The following is a 16,910-nucleotide window of genomic DNA, read 5'->3' on the forward strand; positions in this document are numbered from 1 at the left end:
GTTGCAGATTGCCTAGATGTGCTTGAGACACTTGGAGAGAATATAGTAGAAAAAAAAAACATGCGTGTACTCAGAGGATCAACATACTGTGTGTTAACTCTCCAAGCACTTCTGTGTGAAATTCAATAACCATCCATTGGTAACAGGCTGCTGGTCATGTAATCTTATATGGAGCACAGTTAAAAAGGTAAATTGATCTGTTTAAATTATATGTTCTTTTATATTGCAAACTTAAAATACTTCTCCAATTTGGTGTGACTTGAGGATATTTCAGTTTAATTGCAAGCATTTACAGCGTGATAAATGTAATTGTAGTCTCTAAATATTTCACAAGCAGAGGCCTATTGTTATATGTGCTTTGCTCAAGCTTACATTGTATACCAGAGACCCACGACTTCTTAAAATTTGTTTCTGGAGGATACATAGTTTTACTAATAGTTAAAAGCACAACTGTCTTTCTCAACATGTTGCAGTACCTGTAACTTAAAAAAAAAATATATATATGTAATGTGTTTTGTGTTTCTTTGTAGTTTTTAACGGGTCATACAAATCCTTGAGGGACAAAGAAACTTCTCACAAACACAAAAGCAAAGAGGCCACCCCAGGGAAAGAGAGGAACAGTGACCATAAAGCCCAGAGCCGGAGAGAGTCTGCTGCTGCTAACCACCAACATGCTTCTAACACGGGCTCATATGCCAAAGGGCTCGCTGCTAACAACCACCACAGTCATCTTAGATCGGCTCAGGACTTAAGAAAACAAGTGAGTAATCTCTGTAGTGAAAGAACTACTTTGGTTGCATTGGATGCAGACACATGCATCTCAATCCGCTATATGACAGGTGAGTTATATCCTGTACTGCATTTGCTGAAATGAATAGTAAGCTTTTACACGGTGTCAGATATTCAAAAAATGTTCGTAGTCCGAAATAATGTATGTCCTTAGCGTACAGTACAGGACACAGAAGGTGTAATCCTAGACCATGGTTTATATGCTGCCACCTTCAGGTGATTGGACACTGCCAAAAGGTTTTATGGAAATGCTCCCCCGTGCAACCTCACTCTGTGGGACTCCAGTTAGGTGATGAACCTCTTCTCCACGAAGCTGAAGTTTCTACACCAGTTTTATTTTTCTTCTTCTCAGTTTTAAATGGGTAGATCTCCTGGCTTCTGCTCATACAAGCTTTGGCCACCAAGTGCTTCAAGTTGTCATCCGAGAGTTTGCAGTCTGTTGACACTGGTTTTCTTGTGGTCCTATTTGCCATCGGTTAGTGCTCCCCCCCCCCCCCCCCACACACACACACTAAATTTGTTGCTTGGGGATCTATGACTACATATCCTGGGTTCTATACTGCACAATTAACCACTTAACCCCTGGACCATTTGGCTGGCCAAAGACCAGAGCACTTTTTGCGATTCGGCCCTGCATCACTTTAACTGACATTTACGCTGTCGTGCAAAGTGGCTCCCAAACAAAATTGATGTTCTTTTTTTTCCCCACAAATCGAGCTTTCTTTTGGTGGTATTTGATCACCTCTACAGTTTTTATTTTTTGCGCTATAAACAAAAAAATGAGCGTCAATTTTGAAAAAAAATTTTTTCTTTTTGCTATAATAAATATCCCCAAAAAATACATAAAAAACATTTTTTTCCCTCGGTTTAGGCCGATACGTATTCTTCTACATATTTTTGGTAAAAAATCGCAGTGAGAGCTTGGTTTGCGCAAAAGTTATAACGTCTACAAAATAACGGTTAGTTTTATGACATTTTTATTAATTTTTGTTTTGTTTTACTAGTAATGGCGGCGATCTGCAGTTTTAATCATGACTGCGACATTATGGCGGACACATCGGACAATTTAGACACATTTTTGGGACCATTGTCATTTTTACAGCGATCAGTGCTATAAAATTGCACTGATTACTGTAAAAATGACACTGGCAGTGAAGGGGATAACCACTAGCTGGCTAGGAAGGGGTTAAGGGTGTCCTAGGGAGTGATTCTAACTGTTAGGGGGCGTGGCTACGAATGACACGTCACTGATCACCGCTCATGATCACAGGGAGCTGTGATCAGTGACAGTGTGACTAGGCAGAACGGGGAGATGCTTGTTTACATTAGCATCTCCCCATCCTTCCTCTCCATGAGACTATCGCGGGTATCCCGTGGACATCGAGGGACCCGCGATCCTACTCACGGAGCTCACGGCAGGTGCACACGCCACCGGCGGCACACATGCGATGGTACGGCGGCAAATTCAAAGGTACATATAGGTACACCCATTTGCGCAGCCGTGCCATTCTTTCGACATGAATGTACAGGCGGCGGTCAGCAAGCGGTTAAGATAATGGGAATTTTGACTTGCCAGTAAATTCCATATCTTGGTGTACAGTACAGGACCCTCTGTTATCTGTTTTTCCTTATTACTTGCTACAAAATAAAGCTGTCACAAATATGGGCAATTTGAAGTGAGCATATAATGAAAAAATATGTAAGCACTCTTTATTGCTGAGTGAGACCATCAGACGTAATAAAAAATGAACAGTGATGATGATCAGGAATGGGGTCAACCTTGACTTGTACAGGCAAAAGCGAGATTTGCATATACATTTAGCTGCCTATATGTCTGGATCTACTAGTTCTTTTGGTACTCCTGCACTAGACCTACCATTTTTGCAAGCATCTCTAGCCTACTCAAATAGCATGGTGGCCATCTCTCCTCAGCCTTCCATGGCAGATAAAACTAGTGTAGCTGTACTGTTATCAGGCAGGTAAGCTGCTCTGGAAGGCTACAGAAAATGTTCTCTATTCATTGACCATGCTGTCTAGATGTCGCCCAAAAAAATCAGGTTGGGAAACTGAATGAAGAACATACCGTGGTAGGTCTATGGAGGACAGGGAGAAACAGGCATACAATCATTGAGCCTAGCACTCCGCTGTGTGTAAAATACTTACCCTTCTGCTTTTCTTTGCTTTTCTTTGCATTGACATGGGGGCGGTGTGCTTGCAGGGTGGTAAAAGAAAGTCCTGCAAGCAGCATTTTTCATTAAAATTAATAAGCAGCGCTGCCAAAGCGCTTCGGCATCGCCGCAACAAGGGCGCTTTTAACCCTTTCTTCAGTGCAGTTAACTTTACGTTGCAAGGTGCCATAATAAATGTTATAAAGAATCTTATAGCTGCTAGTAGAGCTTGACTTCAATTCCTAACTCCTGAACCTCCATGTTGGTCAGAGCGGCTTCCCATCGTATTATAGGACAGTGGCAGGGCTCAAGGTCTGACTGGGTGTAGTCAGGGAAAGTTAAGATTTCTAACTTCAGCTGTCTGTATCTCTGGCTCTACTGATTTTTGATATGTGGTTTTGCACAAGATAATCTTTACTTCTGCTCTTTTAGGCAGATGCTCAATTTTAATCACCTGGGTCTGTGACAACTTTACTTTAAGCTTTGTGTTTGGTCAGTAGAAGAATTTATGGAAATTGTATTGATCAGGGCAGAAAAATGCCTTATATAAATTTTCTGTTTCTGTAATGCACCTGAATGTACTGCTTTAAAAATAATCCCGTTGGGGAAAAGAGATTGAAGTTTTAAAAATTGATAGTTCCTCTCACTACTTTTAAAGTTTCCGAGCAGTAAATAAATATTCTTCTGTTTGTCTGTGGACAAAGAGACAGTCTGGCATTTATTAATAGTGGAGACAGGCATATTTAATTATAAGCTGTGAGACTGCAGGAAACTTTTGTAGTCCCGCCCCTTGCCAGACAGGCTGGTTTCCTAGTAGGATAGGACGCCTTCATTATTTAGAATCTTCCCTTAAGTTACTGTGAGCCAGCATAAACTTCCCCGATCACAAGTTCTCTACACAAATGCTCAGATTACACAACCCACATTCATAATACCACTGTGTAGTGCCAAAGAGCGTTTTATGCTGCTTGCAAGAAATACTATTCTTTCAAATAACCAGTTTAAGTTGGTGAATGGATAGAAATGAACTCTTCCGAGTGCTGTAGCACTAATTCAGTGTGAACGTATACATTCTGAAAAATATGATAAACCTTTTTTAAAGAGTTAACTTTTAGAATATAATTTTTCTTATGATGTATTGATGTATTTGCCAAAATGTTTTTCAGAAATACTTTTTTGTAAATGTATGTGTCATGATTTAGTCAAAAGTCACACTTGCAAATCGGGTTTAGGACATGCTTTTTTTTTTTTTATACTTTTTATACTGATTTTCCTTTTAATCTTCCTTACACTTCTTAGTAATCATATCTCTCCTTGCTTAAAAGCCTTATGTTCACATAAACTAATTTCGCACCTCAGCTCTTCTGAGATACCGGTAAACTTCACTAATCAACCCTACCCCCAGCTACTCACCTCCAGATCACAGCAGTGGCCTGGTCCAGTGTTTACCTCCTTATTTTCCAAAGAAGAAAGAAATCTCTTTATCTCTAATCTCGCTGCCCCTCCCAGTTCAAGTCTGTGGGGACCAGCACTAAAAAGAAGGGGAGCGGGACACAGCTGAGGTGATAGTGTGAGTCCAGTTTAGCTCAATAGAGAACTTGGGGGTGGGATGGGTTAGTAGTAGTTGATCATAACTTGATTCAGATGTGAAACTTCTAGATACTGCTGGAAAGTCTCCATTCACACTGTAGTTCTTTTTTAAGTATTTTCTAAGGAGATGAGGCCAAGAAAAATGTGTTCTTGGCTGTATATCTCTTGGTGTTTGAAACCTAATAGAAGATTCTTTTTTGTTTACATGTCTGTATTTCTAAGACATACAAGGAGAACTTCAGTACTTAAAAAGTATAAATACTACATAAAAAGCATAATGTAAACAGTTCCAAGAAAAGTAGTTAAATTAATATTTTCCTTACTTTATTTTTTCTCTTTACACTTTTCAAGATTTCCAAGGTGAATGGAATTACTCGATTATCATCATCGAGTTCTAACTCAGTCGGTGCCAAAAAGACGAGAGCAGCGAGACCTTCACCGTCCAAAACTGTGAAGTATACTGCAACGGTGACCAAGGGAACTGTCACATACACCAAAGCCAAGAAAGAACTGGACAAGGCAACCAAACTGAATCACAGCAAAACCAGTTCATCTGTTCACCACACAATCTCAGGGACCACAGAAAGCAGCAATGCAAAAACTCGTAAACAGGTGCTATCTCTTTCCACATCCAAGCCCAACTGTGCCACTGGTATTAACTGTGTTAAGATGAATGGCAAGTTGAACAAAAAGACATGCACTAGGGAGGAAGGAAGGCAGTTAAGGGAAGGACTGCGTAATTCTAAAAGACGTCTGGAGGAAGCAAACCACCCCAATAAGGCACAGCCTTTAGTAAAGAAACTTAAAGTATCCGCCAGCTTGCCTGAAGTCAGGAGCAAGAGGCTTGTGGCGGAGAAACCGGTGCTTAATGGACATGTCAAGAAAGAAGTGCCAGAGAAGGTGCTGGAGAGAAATAGGCCAAAGCGGGCCTCAGCAGCCAAGAGCACATCAGTTACACAAACCCACAGTAAGACAGAAGATGCTGGCTGTGAAAATCACTCTACCTCACAGACAGATTCCTCGCACAAAACTCTAGACTCTAAGCCAGAAAGACAAGCTGAGAGGGCCAGATGTGTAGCCATGTGTGAGATCCCTGTCCTCCAACCTTCTGCGAAGGAGTTCCATGACCCCCTGATCTACATTGAGTCCATCCGAGCCCAAGTGGAGAAGTATGGGATGTGTACAGTGATCCCTCCCCCAGACTGGAGACCCGAATGCAAGCTGAACGATGAAATGCGCTTTGTAACGCAGAGTCAACACATCCACAAGCTTGGTAGACGCTGGGGTCCTAATGTGCAGCGGCTGGCCTGCATCAAGAAGCACCTCAAATCTCAGGGCATCACCATGGATGAGCTTCCACTCATAGGTAAGAATATAACAATGATGCAGGTGCTTGTTGGACTCTTTCTTCACAATACAGTATATCTGTTTCAACAGGATCAGTGCAGTGGAATCCACAATTCTGCCCTTCATGTTGTGTTTGTTTGTTCCAAGCAGTTTCCATAACACCAAATAACAGTTCACATATACGTACTATTAGGGATTTCTTTCCAGAATGTTTACTATTTTTTTTCTGCTGTCTGTGTAGTTCCTCTGTAGTCGTCCAAAAAACAAGTGCACAAAATGTGCGTGAAAATTATATCATCTTTCAAGATCAACATTTTTCATTATCTCTTTATCGGTTAAGCATAAAATGAGATAAATTCTAGCATTAAAAGGAATGTCAATTTATAAATGTTTGTTTCTTATATGATCCTGATTGATTTATTCATTTTAGACTTAAAGGGTTACTAAACCCAGGGTCCTGCATTCATTATATCTGGTCTCCCACTGTACACAGAACAGAGAAATGCAATTATGTTAGTAAATATAAACTGCTAAATACCTTTTCTCAAAGCTTGTAGGAGGAGATTTTATTCTCCTCTGACTGTCTTATGAGGCTGCATGCCCCCTGACTCCCTGTCTGGACAGTGCTGATTGGCCCTGTGCCAATCACATACACCCTCCCAAAAAACTTTCTAACACTACACAATCAAACGGAGCATGTGCAGAGTGCCCCCAAGGCTATAATACTACCAGCAGATGGACTGCAGACTGTGGAAGAAAAAAAGTATCAGAGAAGACAGGCTCAAACAACCTTTTTACACAATATGGAGGATTAACCTCTTGGGTTCCACAGTGAGTATAACAAGCATGCTTTACTGGATATACAGATTGATTTTACTGTTGTGGATTTAGTAACACTTTAACTAGTTGTTTTGTTTCATTTTAGGGCACAATTGTATACAGTGCCAAAATAATTATTTGAGCCTCTGCAGATTTTGTAGGTTTGCTCACTTACAAAGAAATGAAGGGTCTATAATTGCAATCATAGGTGTATTTTAAATGATAGCACTAGAATGTCAGCCAAAAATCCAGAATATACACATGATACAAATGTTATAAATTGAGTTGCAGTAAAGTGAGTAAAATAAGTATTTGATCACCTGCAAACCAACAATAATATTGCCCCCCACAGACTGGCTACAGTATGTGCTCATGTGGTACACAGAATAGTCCTGTCAATTTAATAAGGTGCTCCTAATGACAACGCATTATGTGAATAAAAGACACCTGTCCACAGAATCTCTCTCTTGCATTCAAACCTCCCCATCATAGGCAAAGTCAAAGAGCTGTCAAAGCACATCAGTGACAAGATTGTAGACCTGCACAAGGCTGGAATGGGCTACAAGACCATAAGCAAGAAGCTTGGTGAGAAGGAGACCGTTTGAGCGATTATTAGCAAATGAAATACAAAATAATCATCAATTGCCAACTGAAATTTGCCAATGAACATCTAAATGATTCAGAGAAGGATTGGGAGAAAGTGCTGTCATCATACCAAAATTTAGCTCTTTGGCATTAACTCAACTCGCCCTGTTTGGAGGAAGAAAAATGCTGACTATGACCCTAAGAACACCATCCCTACAGTCAAGCACATAGGTGAAAATATTATGCTTTGAGGCTGTTTCTCTACTAAAGGTACATGCCGAGTTTGCCACATTGAGGGGCCAAAGGATGGGGCCATGTATTGTAAAATCATGGAGGAGAACCACCTTCCCTCAGCCAGAACACTGAAGATGGGTTGTGGATGGGTCTTCCAGCATGACAATGACCCAAAACATACTGCTAAGGCAACAAATGAGTGGTTCAAGAAGAAGCACATTAAGGTCGTGGAGTGGCATAGCCAGTCTCCAGACCTTATTCCTGTAGAAAATTTATAGAGGGAGCTGAAACTTGGAGTTGCCAAGCGACAGCCAAGAAACCTTAAGGTTTTAGAGAAGATCTGTAAAGAGGAGTGGACCAAAATCCCTCCTGAGATGTGTGAAAACCTGGTAACCAACTACAAGTAGCATACCTCTGTCCTGGCCAACAAAGGTTTCTCCACCAAATAGTAAGTTATGTTTTGCCTGGGGAGCAAATACGTATTTTACTCACTGAACTGCAACTACATTTATAAAAAATGAGGAGGGTGCAGATCAGCTAGGAGTAAAGATGTGCAAAAAGTTGGAGGGGATTTTAAAAAACTAGGTGATGGGGGGCAGAGGTAGAGATAGCCTGGAACATATTCCAGAGGGTAGTATTGGCGGCATTAGTGGTAGGTTAACTAAAGCACATAAACCCAAGGTAAGTATAGTAACAAGCCCTAGTTGCAATCTGAGAACACCCAATAAAAGAGGATAGTATGCAACCAGTCTAAACTTCGTGGCATGCTCACCAATGCCAGGAGGCTGGCGGACAAGATGGGTGAACTAGAAATACTGTTGTACGAGGAAGATTTGGATTTTGTGGGAATTTTCAGAGACATGGTTCAATAACTCTCATGATTGGCTTTCAAGGGTGTCCCTTTATCGCAGGGATAGAGAGGGTAAAAAAGGGAGAGGGGCATGTCTATATATCAAGAATAATGTACAAGTGAATGTGAGAGATGACATCACTACGGGAGCTAGGGAGGAGGTGGAATCCTTATGGGTAGAGCTCCAAAGGGATGAAGCTCAGGGGAAGTTAATACCGGGAGTATCCTCCTAACCTGATGGAGGAGCGGGAGACAGATCTATCACAATTTGGATTCGAAAACAAACAAAGAAACGAAGACTGGGTGGAGGGAACCGCGCATTTGTCTAAGCTAAGGCTCGCCAGATCCTAAATGTCTTGCAGGACAATTTCATGGTTCAGATGGTAGACGCACCAACTAAAAATAAAGCATTACTGGATCTACTGATTACCAACAATACAGACCTGATCACGGATGTGGAAATAAGGGGCAGTTTAGGAAACGGCAATCACAGGTCAATTGGCTTCAGTATAAATCACATAAATAGGAAACATAAGGGGAATACAAAGATGCTGAATTTCAAAACTTCCCTAAACTACAAACCTTGCTAGAAGGCATAAATTGGGATAAAATATTGGGAACAAAGAACACTGAAGAGAGATGGATTTGCTTAAATTAAATAAGGTCATTAGCAAATGCACACCATTGGGTAATAAATTTAAAAGAGCGAACAAAAGTCCTGGATGGCAGAGGAGAAGGCCTTCAAAAAATGCAAGGTTCATCACCAGCATTCAGGCATTATAAAGAATGCAACAAGAGATGTAAGGGTGCTATTAGGGCGGCTAAGATAGAACACGAAAGGCACATAGCGGAGGAAAACAAAAAAAATTTAAAAATCCCAAGAAATCCGTCAGCCCTGGAAGTATTTACCCCCTTCCTGACTAGAGCATTTTTTGCGATTCAGCACTACGTCGCTTTAGCTGACAATTGCGCGGTCGTGCGATGTTCTACTCAAAATTGATGTGTTCCCCCCCCCCCCCCACAAATAAGTTTTGTCTTTTGCGCTATTAAACACGGTTTTTACTTTTTGCTATAATATCCCCAAAAATATATAAAAAACTAATTTCTTCCACACTTTAGGCCGATATATATTCTTCTACATATTTTTGGTAAAAAAAAATCACAATAAGTATATATATTGATTGGTTTGTGCAAAAGTTATAGTATCTACAAAATAGGGGATATATTTATGACATTTTTATTATATATTTTTTTTTCCTACTAGTAATGGCGGAAATCTATGATTTTTATCATGACTGCGACAGTGTGGCGGACAGATCGGACACTTGTGACACTATTTTGGGGCCATTGACATCTATACAGCGATCAGAGCTAAAAAATAGCCATTGGATACTGTATAAATGCCACTGGCAGGGAAGGGGTTAAACACTAGGGGGCGATCAAGGGGTTAATTTCAACGGTAAGTATGGGTATGTCCTTTTGCTTGCTCGTGCCATTCTGCTGATGTAAATCGGCAGTCAGCATGTGGTTAAGTATGTAAACCAGTAAAAAAAGGAGGACGGACTATATTGGCCCCACAAAGAAAGAGTTAAGGACATCTGGTTACAAAGGATCAGGAGATGGCGAAGCTATTGAATTTATTCTTCTCCTCAGTCTTCACACGGGAATTGTCAGTTACCAAAACTGCAGTGTTTATCCTCGTGACACATCACAGGAAGCACCTCCATGGTCAACAGAGGACAGAATTTAAATTAGACTTGGGAAACTTAACAATAATAAATCACCGGGACCAGATGGCTTGCACCCAAGGGTACTTGGGGAACTCGGTCAAGTAATTGCCAGACTGTTGTTCCTAATTTTTACTGACTGGAATGGTACCAGCTGATTGAACAAAAGCCAATGTAGCACCAATATTTAAAAAGGGCACAAAATACATCCCTGGGAATTACAGACCAGTTAGTCTAACATCAATAGAATGCAAGCTCTTGGAGGGGATGATTATATACATTATATACGATGACTATATACAAGATTTTAATAATAACGGTATAGTTGGCAGTAATCAGCATGGATTCATGAAGAATCGTTCTTGCCAAATCAATCTATTAACCCTCTATGAGGAGGTGAGTTGCTATCTAAATAAAGTAAGGCCCATAGACGTGGTGTATCTGGATTTTACAAAAGCATTTGTCACAGTTCCCTATAAATGTTTACTGTACAAAATAAGGTCCATTGGCATGGACCATAGGGTGAGTACATGGATTGAAAACTGACTACAAGGGCGAGTTCAGAGGGTGGTGATAAATAGGGAGTACTCGGAATGGTCAGGGGTGGGTAGTGGGGTCCCCCAGGGTTCTGTGCTGGGACTAATCCTATTCAATTTGTTCATAAACGACCTGAAGAATGGGGTAAACAGGTCTCTGTATTGAATGATACTAAGCTAAGCAGGGCAATAACTTCTCTGCAGGATGTGGAAACTTTGCAAAAACATCTGAACAAATTAATGGGTTGAGCAACTACATAGCAAATGAGGTTTAATGTGGAATAATGTAAAATAATGCATTTGGGTGGCAAAAATATGAATGCAATCTACTCACTGGGGGAAGAACCCCTGGGAGAATCTAGGATGGAAAAGGACCTGGGGGTGTACTAGTAGATGATAGGTTCAGCAATGGCATGCAATGCCAAGCTGCTGCTAACAAAGTAAACAGAATATTGGCATGCATTAAAAAGGAGATCAACTTCAGAAATTAAATAATTCTCCCGCTCTACAAGACTTTGGTCCAGCTGCACCAAGAGTATGCTGTCCAGTTCTGGGCATCAGTCCTCAGGAAGGATGTACTGGAAATGGAGCGCGTACAAAGAAGCGGAACAAAGCTAATAAAGGGTCTGGAGGGTATTAGTTATGAAGAAAGGTTGCAGACACTGAACTTATTCTCTATCTGGAGACGAGTCGCTTGAGAGGGGATATGATTTCAATTTACAAATACCGTACTGGTGACCAAACAATAGGGATAAAACCCTTTACGGAAAGGAGTTTAACGGTATAAATCCAAGGGTGATCGGAGATTCGCTGTCCAAGGGCCTCGGCTATGGAATGCTCTACCAATCAACATCCGCCTGGAAGAAAATCACCTGGCTTTTAGGAAAAAACTCAAGACCTTCCTCTTTTAGCAGATGATCAAAGCTCGCCACAGCGCCTAGTGGTGATTCAGTTCGCATTGTGCGCTATACAAGTATTTCATTCACGTGGCCATTCATTAAAATTAGAAGAAAAGAGGTTTAAACTTAAACTACATAGAGGGTTCTTTACTGTAAGAGCGGCAAGGATGTGGCATTCTCTTCCACAGGCAGTGGTATGAGCGGGGAGCATCGATAGTTTCAAAAAATGATTAGATAAGCACCTAAACGACCACAACATATAGGAATGTACAAAGTAATACTGTAGCATTTGTATTTAAAATACACCTATGAGAAAAATGATAGACCCTTAATTTCTCTGTAAGTGGGCAAATTTACAAAATCTGCAGGGGATTAAATAATTATTTTCCCCACTGTACCTAATATGCCATTGTTGCTATGTATCTGTGTCAAATGTTCATTTTTATATTCGTTTTTTTCAATATCGCTTGCATCCCCATCTATTTTTTTCCCACTGGTTCAAGCTGTTTGGCCACTAATGGCTACTCAGGGTGTTCTATGGTTGTTTGTTTAAAGTGATACTAAAGTCCGCTTTTTTTTTTTTTTTTTAAGTTAAAACTAACATGTTATACTTGCCTTATCTGTAAAGTGGTTTTGCATAGAATGCATTAAGATAAAAAGCCCCCTGCCTTTACAACCACTTTAAGGCCTCATGCCCACAGGTGTTAGAAAAAATGAGCTGTAAAGCTAGTACCGACACCAGGGAAAAATCGGCATCAAAAACGCAATTTTATCAGCGTTTTGCATTGGCGTTGATGTGCATTTAGCCATGCTAGCTTTTAGCAGCTTTTCTCTGCCTCAATGGTTCCCTATAGGAGCCCATTGATTTGAATAGAAGACGCACCAGAAGTCAGATCATGATGATCCGACTTGCGGTGCGCCTTGTGTGCTGAGGATCTTAAAGGGGAACCCCCACTTAAATAAAAAATTGTCATGTGGTCCCCCCCAAGAGATGCCAGAGCCTTCGGTCTGTTATGTATTTTAAGGGGAACCCCCACACCCAAGAAAATGGTGTGGGGCCCTCCAAAATCCATACCAGACCCTTATTCGAGCATGCAGCCACGCAGATCAGGAAAGGGGGGACGAGCAAGCGCCCCCCCCCCTCCTGGACCATACCAGGCCACATACCCTCAATATGGGAGGTGGGTGCTTTGGGGCAGGGGGGCCCTGCGCCCCCCACCCCAAAGCACTAAGTCCCCATGTTGATGAAGAAAAGGGCCTATTCCCAACAACCCTGGCCTGTGGCTGTCGGGGTCTGCAGGCGGGGGCTTGTCGGAATCTCGAAGCCCCCTTTAACAAAGGTTCCCCCAGATCCTGGCCCCCCCACCCTATGTGAATGAGTATGGTGTACATTGTGTAGGGGTACAATCGCCCCAAAAAAGTGTCAAAAATAAACACAGTACACAGGTTTTAAAAATATTTCATTAAGGCAGCTCTGGCATCTCTTCCGATTTTCTTCTCCCCTGTTCCAGCTCTTCTCCCTCTACAGTTCTTCTCCCCTCTCCTCTGTCTTCTCTCTCTTCTGCTGGGTCTTCTCACTCTTTTGCCAGGTTGTCTCCCTCTGTTCTTCCGATGTTGACTCGATGTGATCTCTGCGGTCCACCATGTGCCATGACTTATATTGGCATGGGGTGGGGCCACCCCCTGACATTATTCAGAGGCCCCGCCCATTGTGACTTCACCCCTCCATTATGCCCTGGGCACTGGCGTCCCCGGGCGCAGGCCCTCCAGATGACATTAGAGGGTGGCCCCGCCCCATGCCAATATAATTCACGGCACGTGGCGGACCCAGCATTATACCTGGTGATTGCGTTGAGTCAACATTGGAAGAACAGAGCAGGAAGACCTGGGGACACTCTTATTAAATGGTGCTTCCAGATTCTGATAAGCCCCCATCTGCAGACCCCAACAACCACTGGCCAGGGTTGTTGGGAAGAGGCCCTTGTCCTCATCAACATAGGGATAAGGTTCTTTGGCGTGGGGGCAGGGCCCTCCTGCCCTAAAGCACCCATCCCCCCCCCCCCCCCATGATGAGGGCATGTGGCCTGGTATGGTCCTGACCTGCTGGGCTGCATGCACAGACAAGGGTCTGGGATGGATTTTGGGGGGGGCTTTATTTTTTTCTTCATTTTGGAGGGTGTTCCCCCTCAAGAGCCTCAGCACATAAGTCGCATCGCAAGTCGGATCATCATGATCTGACTTCTATTCAAATCAGTGGGCTCCCATTGGGAACCATTGATTTTTGAATAGAGGCAGAGAAACGCCTGGCGAGGCTTACATTTCTGTATACAGCGTTTAACTGCTTTTAACGGTGTCTGGCGTTTTTATAGCTCTAGAGATGGAGCCTCAGAACGCACTGGTCCTGGTTTTTTTTTGGAGCTTAAAAAGTGCCTATGCCACTTACAGCTACTTCTGTGTGGGCATGAGGCCATATAATAACACGAAGAGGCGGTTTTAAGCTGTAAAAATGGTCCCGTGGGCATGAGACCTAAGCCACAGTCCTTCATAATCTTTTTGCCACAACATCAAAAGCCAAAGCATGTTTCCTAAAGAAGCTTTTGTTTGATCACACACCAATAAGTTTAGTCACGTGAAATTTATATGTATAAACATACACAGGATCATTTGACATTCCTTACACAGGAACATGTGGACTTCTAAAAAACAGTAGACTGACACAAAGGAACTACAGTTCTAGCTAACACTTTCTATCCTGCAATACACGTTTCTAAGTTCTAGGGAGGTTTGTGTAAATGCATCCTTCAGTCTATCTTAAGGACACAAGACATAAACCAAAGCATACTGGCATCCACTATGCTGATTTTCAATACAACATTTCCTTTTCTTCTCTTTCCTTAATTTTTGTAGGGTTCTTGTACCATTAACTCAATATGTACAGGGGGAGCAATGTACTAATAGGTTAAATTCAATTAAGGCAGAGATGGCTTAATATTTTACCAAATCTGTTTCAGTCTGACTTTAGAGTCTGTTGTGATCTTTGAGGATATTTGCTAAAAAATTACTTTTCAACATAAGGGAGCTAAAGAGGCCAGGGGTGGCCATTTTTAAGACTGTTTACTGCTTGTTACAATTATGTAAATACAATGTCCATGGTCTGGGCATGACTGCATTTTAAAATAGTGTTAAAGAAATGAATACTGTCTTGCTACTGCAGGTAGCTGGAAGTTCATTTGATTACAAAAAAATGTTGACACTTTATTAATCAATTTAGTACATAGCTCCCTCGTCCTTTCAAAATGTTTGACCAGAATTAAAAATGTTTGACCAGAATTAAAAATGTTTGACCAGAATTGTTCTGCTTTTCGCAGCCTACTGAAATTAAGTTTTATGTTAAGCTGGCCATAAATTATATGTATATTTTTTTATTTAATTTCCTTTAGATTTACATTCAATAGGTAGTGCAAGGGCCTGCCTGATTGCATTCAAATTGATAGTACTTGGGTTTGACCTCATATTATATGGTTTTGCTAAATCTAAAGGAAAATTGTACAAGAAAAATGTATAATGTATAGCCAGCTGTATACCACCTTTGGGACATGATTCAATTTACAATCAATCTTGGAGCCTTGATAATCTAGTATATTAGTATTGTTACTCTTTCTGTAACTGAGCCTCAAAAATACTCTGCTGTACTTCTTTATGTGTTCTGGATCAATTTAGTCCAAGACGCATCTTAAATTATGCAAGGAATAATCTCATTTTGACAGCAGGGAAAGCAAGTAAATTAAAGTGCTTGTCAAGGTACTAAGGTGGTTCAAGTTTTGAATCAGACCTCTTGCAATGAATGCACATGTAGGTCAGCACAGACATAAAGTGTGTAAATGTTCACTTCCATTTTTACAATAGTAGAATGTTTTTCTGCCATGGATTGCAAAAAACCTTAAAGTATTTATGAGTTAAATTAAGACAGCAGTAATAATGAAGAAAGAATGTGTTTACAGTGTTTGGCCTGGAAGTATTTTACAAATGCTCTTTTCAAATTGTGTAGATATTAACCTTTTTTCCCTTAATACTGCTGTTTTAAAATGTGCAATAACCGAACTTTGGTAAAGTCAGATTGTCCTCCTTCTGTATGCTGACACTACCATGCATATATCTTCTAGATAGATAAATATATTTATAAAGTAAGGGTTGTCACAAGTTTTTGTTGGGTTTCAAGGCCCGTACACACGATCAGAAATTCGGACGAAAATACCGCTTTCGAACCGATCGTACGATAATCTGATGGTTAGTACACCGCTTTCGAGAGCCGATAACGACATTTCATCTGATTATTTTTCAAAGGGACACGCAGAAAACTTTTTCCCATACGATACCAGATCGTACAATTTTTGTTTAATCACGACAGTCTACGTCCAAAATTACAATACAATACAATATCGCTTCTGAATTTTGATTCTGTCTTACAAGAATTTTTGTAAATTTAGTAACTTCATCATTTTCGATATGAGACTAGCATGCAAAAAAAAAGTGGCCGATCATTCGCCCGATAATCTCATCATGTGTACGAGGCATAAGTGATGTAGATCTTGAACTCAGCACACAAAGTGCGATAGGATAGAGAAGATATGGGTTGGTGGATGAAGGAAGGATCTTGCTTTCTTAAAGCTGTTTGAATTCTAGATTTAGCTATTACAGTGGAATATTCTATTCCATATAGGGGATCAGGCCCTTTTTCAAAATCTTTGGCCCTGGGATTAAATCCTATGGCTGTCTCCCCACTTGTGACAACCCTAAATACATATGTGGAGTTCCCTAAGAAACCACAAATGTTTTAAAGACTATTTAAAAAAACTGATTTTTCTCTGTTTCTTTGTGGCGATGTGACTACTAGGCATTCAAGAATCATTCACAGCGCTTTGTCCTGAAAGAAGACTGGGCCAGAGGAGCCCCATTGTGCCCCTGCTTTAAGAACTCAGCTCTTCATTTTATAATTTCTATGTCTAATTTTTAATACATCACCACTATGCTGGCACCGGGGCAGAATGGTGGTTATGTATTATACGCTTTACCTTGCTTATCTGGGGCTAATTGAAAAGTGAAGTACCCGTCAGTGCAGTGAACTCCAGAGTGTGTCCTGAGCAGCGTATCTTGACCTCTGCCGCTTAATGGTGTGGAGGAGATACCAGCACGCACCTCTGAGAATGGGTTTCCAGCAAGGTATTGGTATCTGCAAATGGTAAATGGGCAACGGCCAAGGTCAGTCCAAATGTTAGCCAACATCTTTTGGTAAGTGGTAAGTCAAAATAATTAAGCCAAACAAAAAGTATGCCAATTCTTTTTCTTCATGTTGCTTTCTTGTGCAC

General features: G+C 41.1%; 1 protein-coding gene across 2 annotated transcripts in view; it reads left to right on the top strand.

The window, feature by feature from the left end:
* The window catches only part of JARID2 (jumonji and AT-rich interaction domain containing 2), a 265,758-nt gene that overhangs the window by 177,290 nt on the left and 71,558 nt on the right, over positions 1-16,910 (top strand). For both annotated transcript variants that reach the window (XM_077492225.1, XM_077492224.1), the window contains exons 6-7: positions 531-760; positions 4,899-5,913. In XM_077492225.1, coding sequence (XP_077348351.1) covers positions 531-760; positions 4,899-5,913 — 1,245 coding nt within the window. The remainder of the gene's footprint in view (positions 1-530; positions 761-4,898; positions 5,914-16,910) is intronic.

Source organism: Lithobates pipiens, unplaced genomic scaffold (assembly GCF_037356315.1).
Source record: "Lithobates pipiens isolate NorthernLeopardFrog02 unplaced genomic scaffold, aLitPip1_a1.2 Scaffold_19, whole genome shotgun sequence".
In the NCBI taxonomy this organism is placed as follows: domain Eukaryota; kingdom Metazoa; phylum Chordata; class Amphibia; order Anura; family Ranidae; genus Lithobates; species Lithobates pipiens.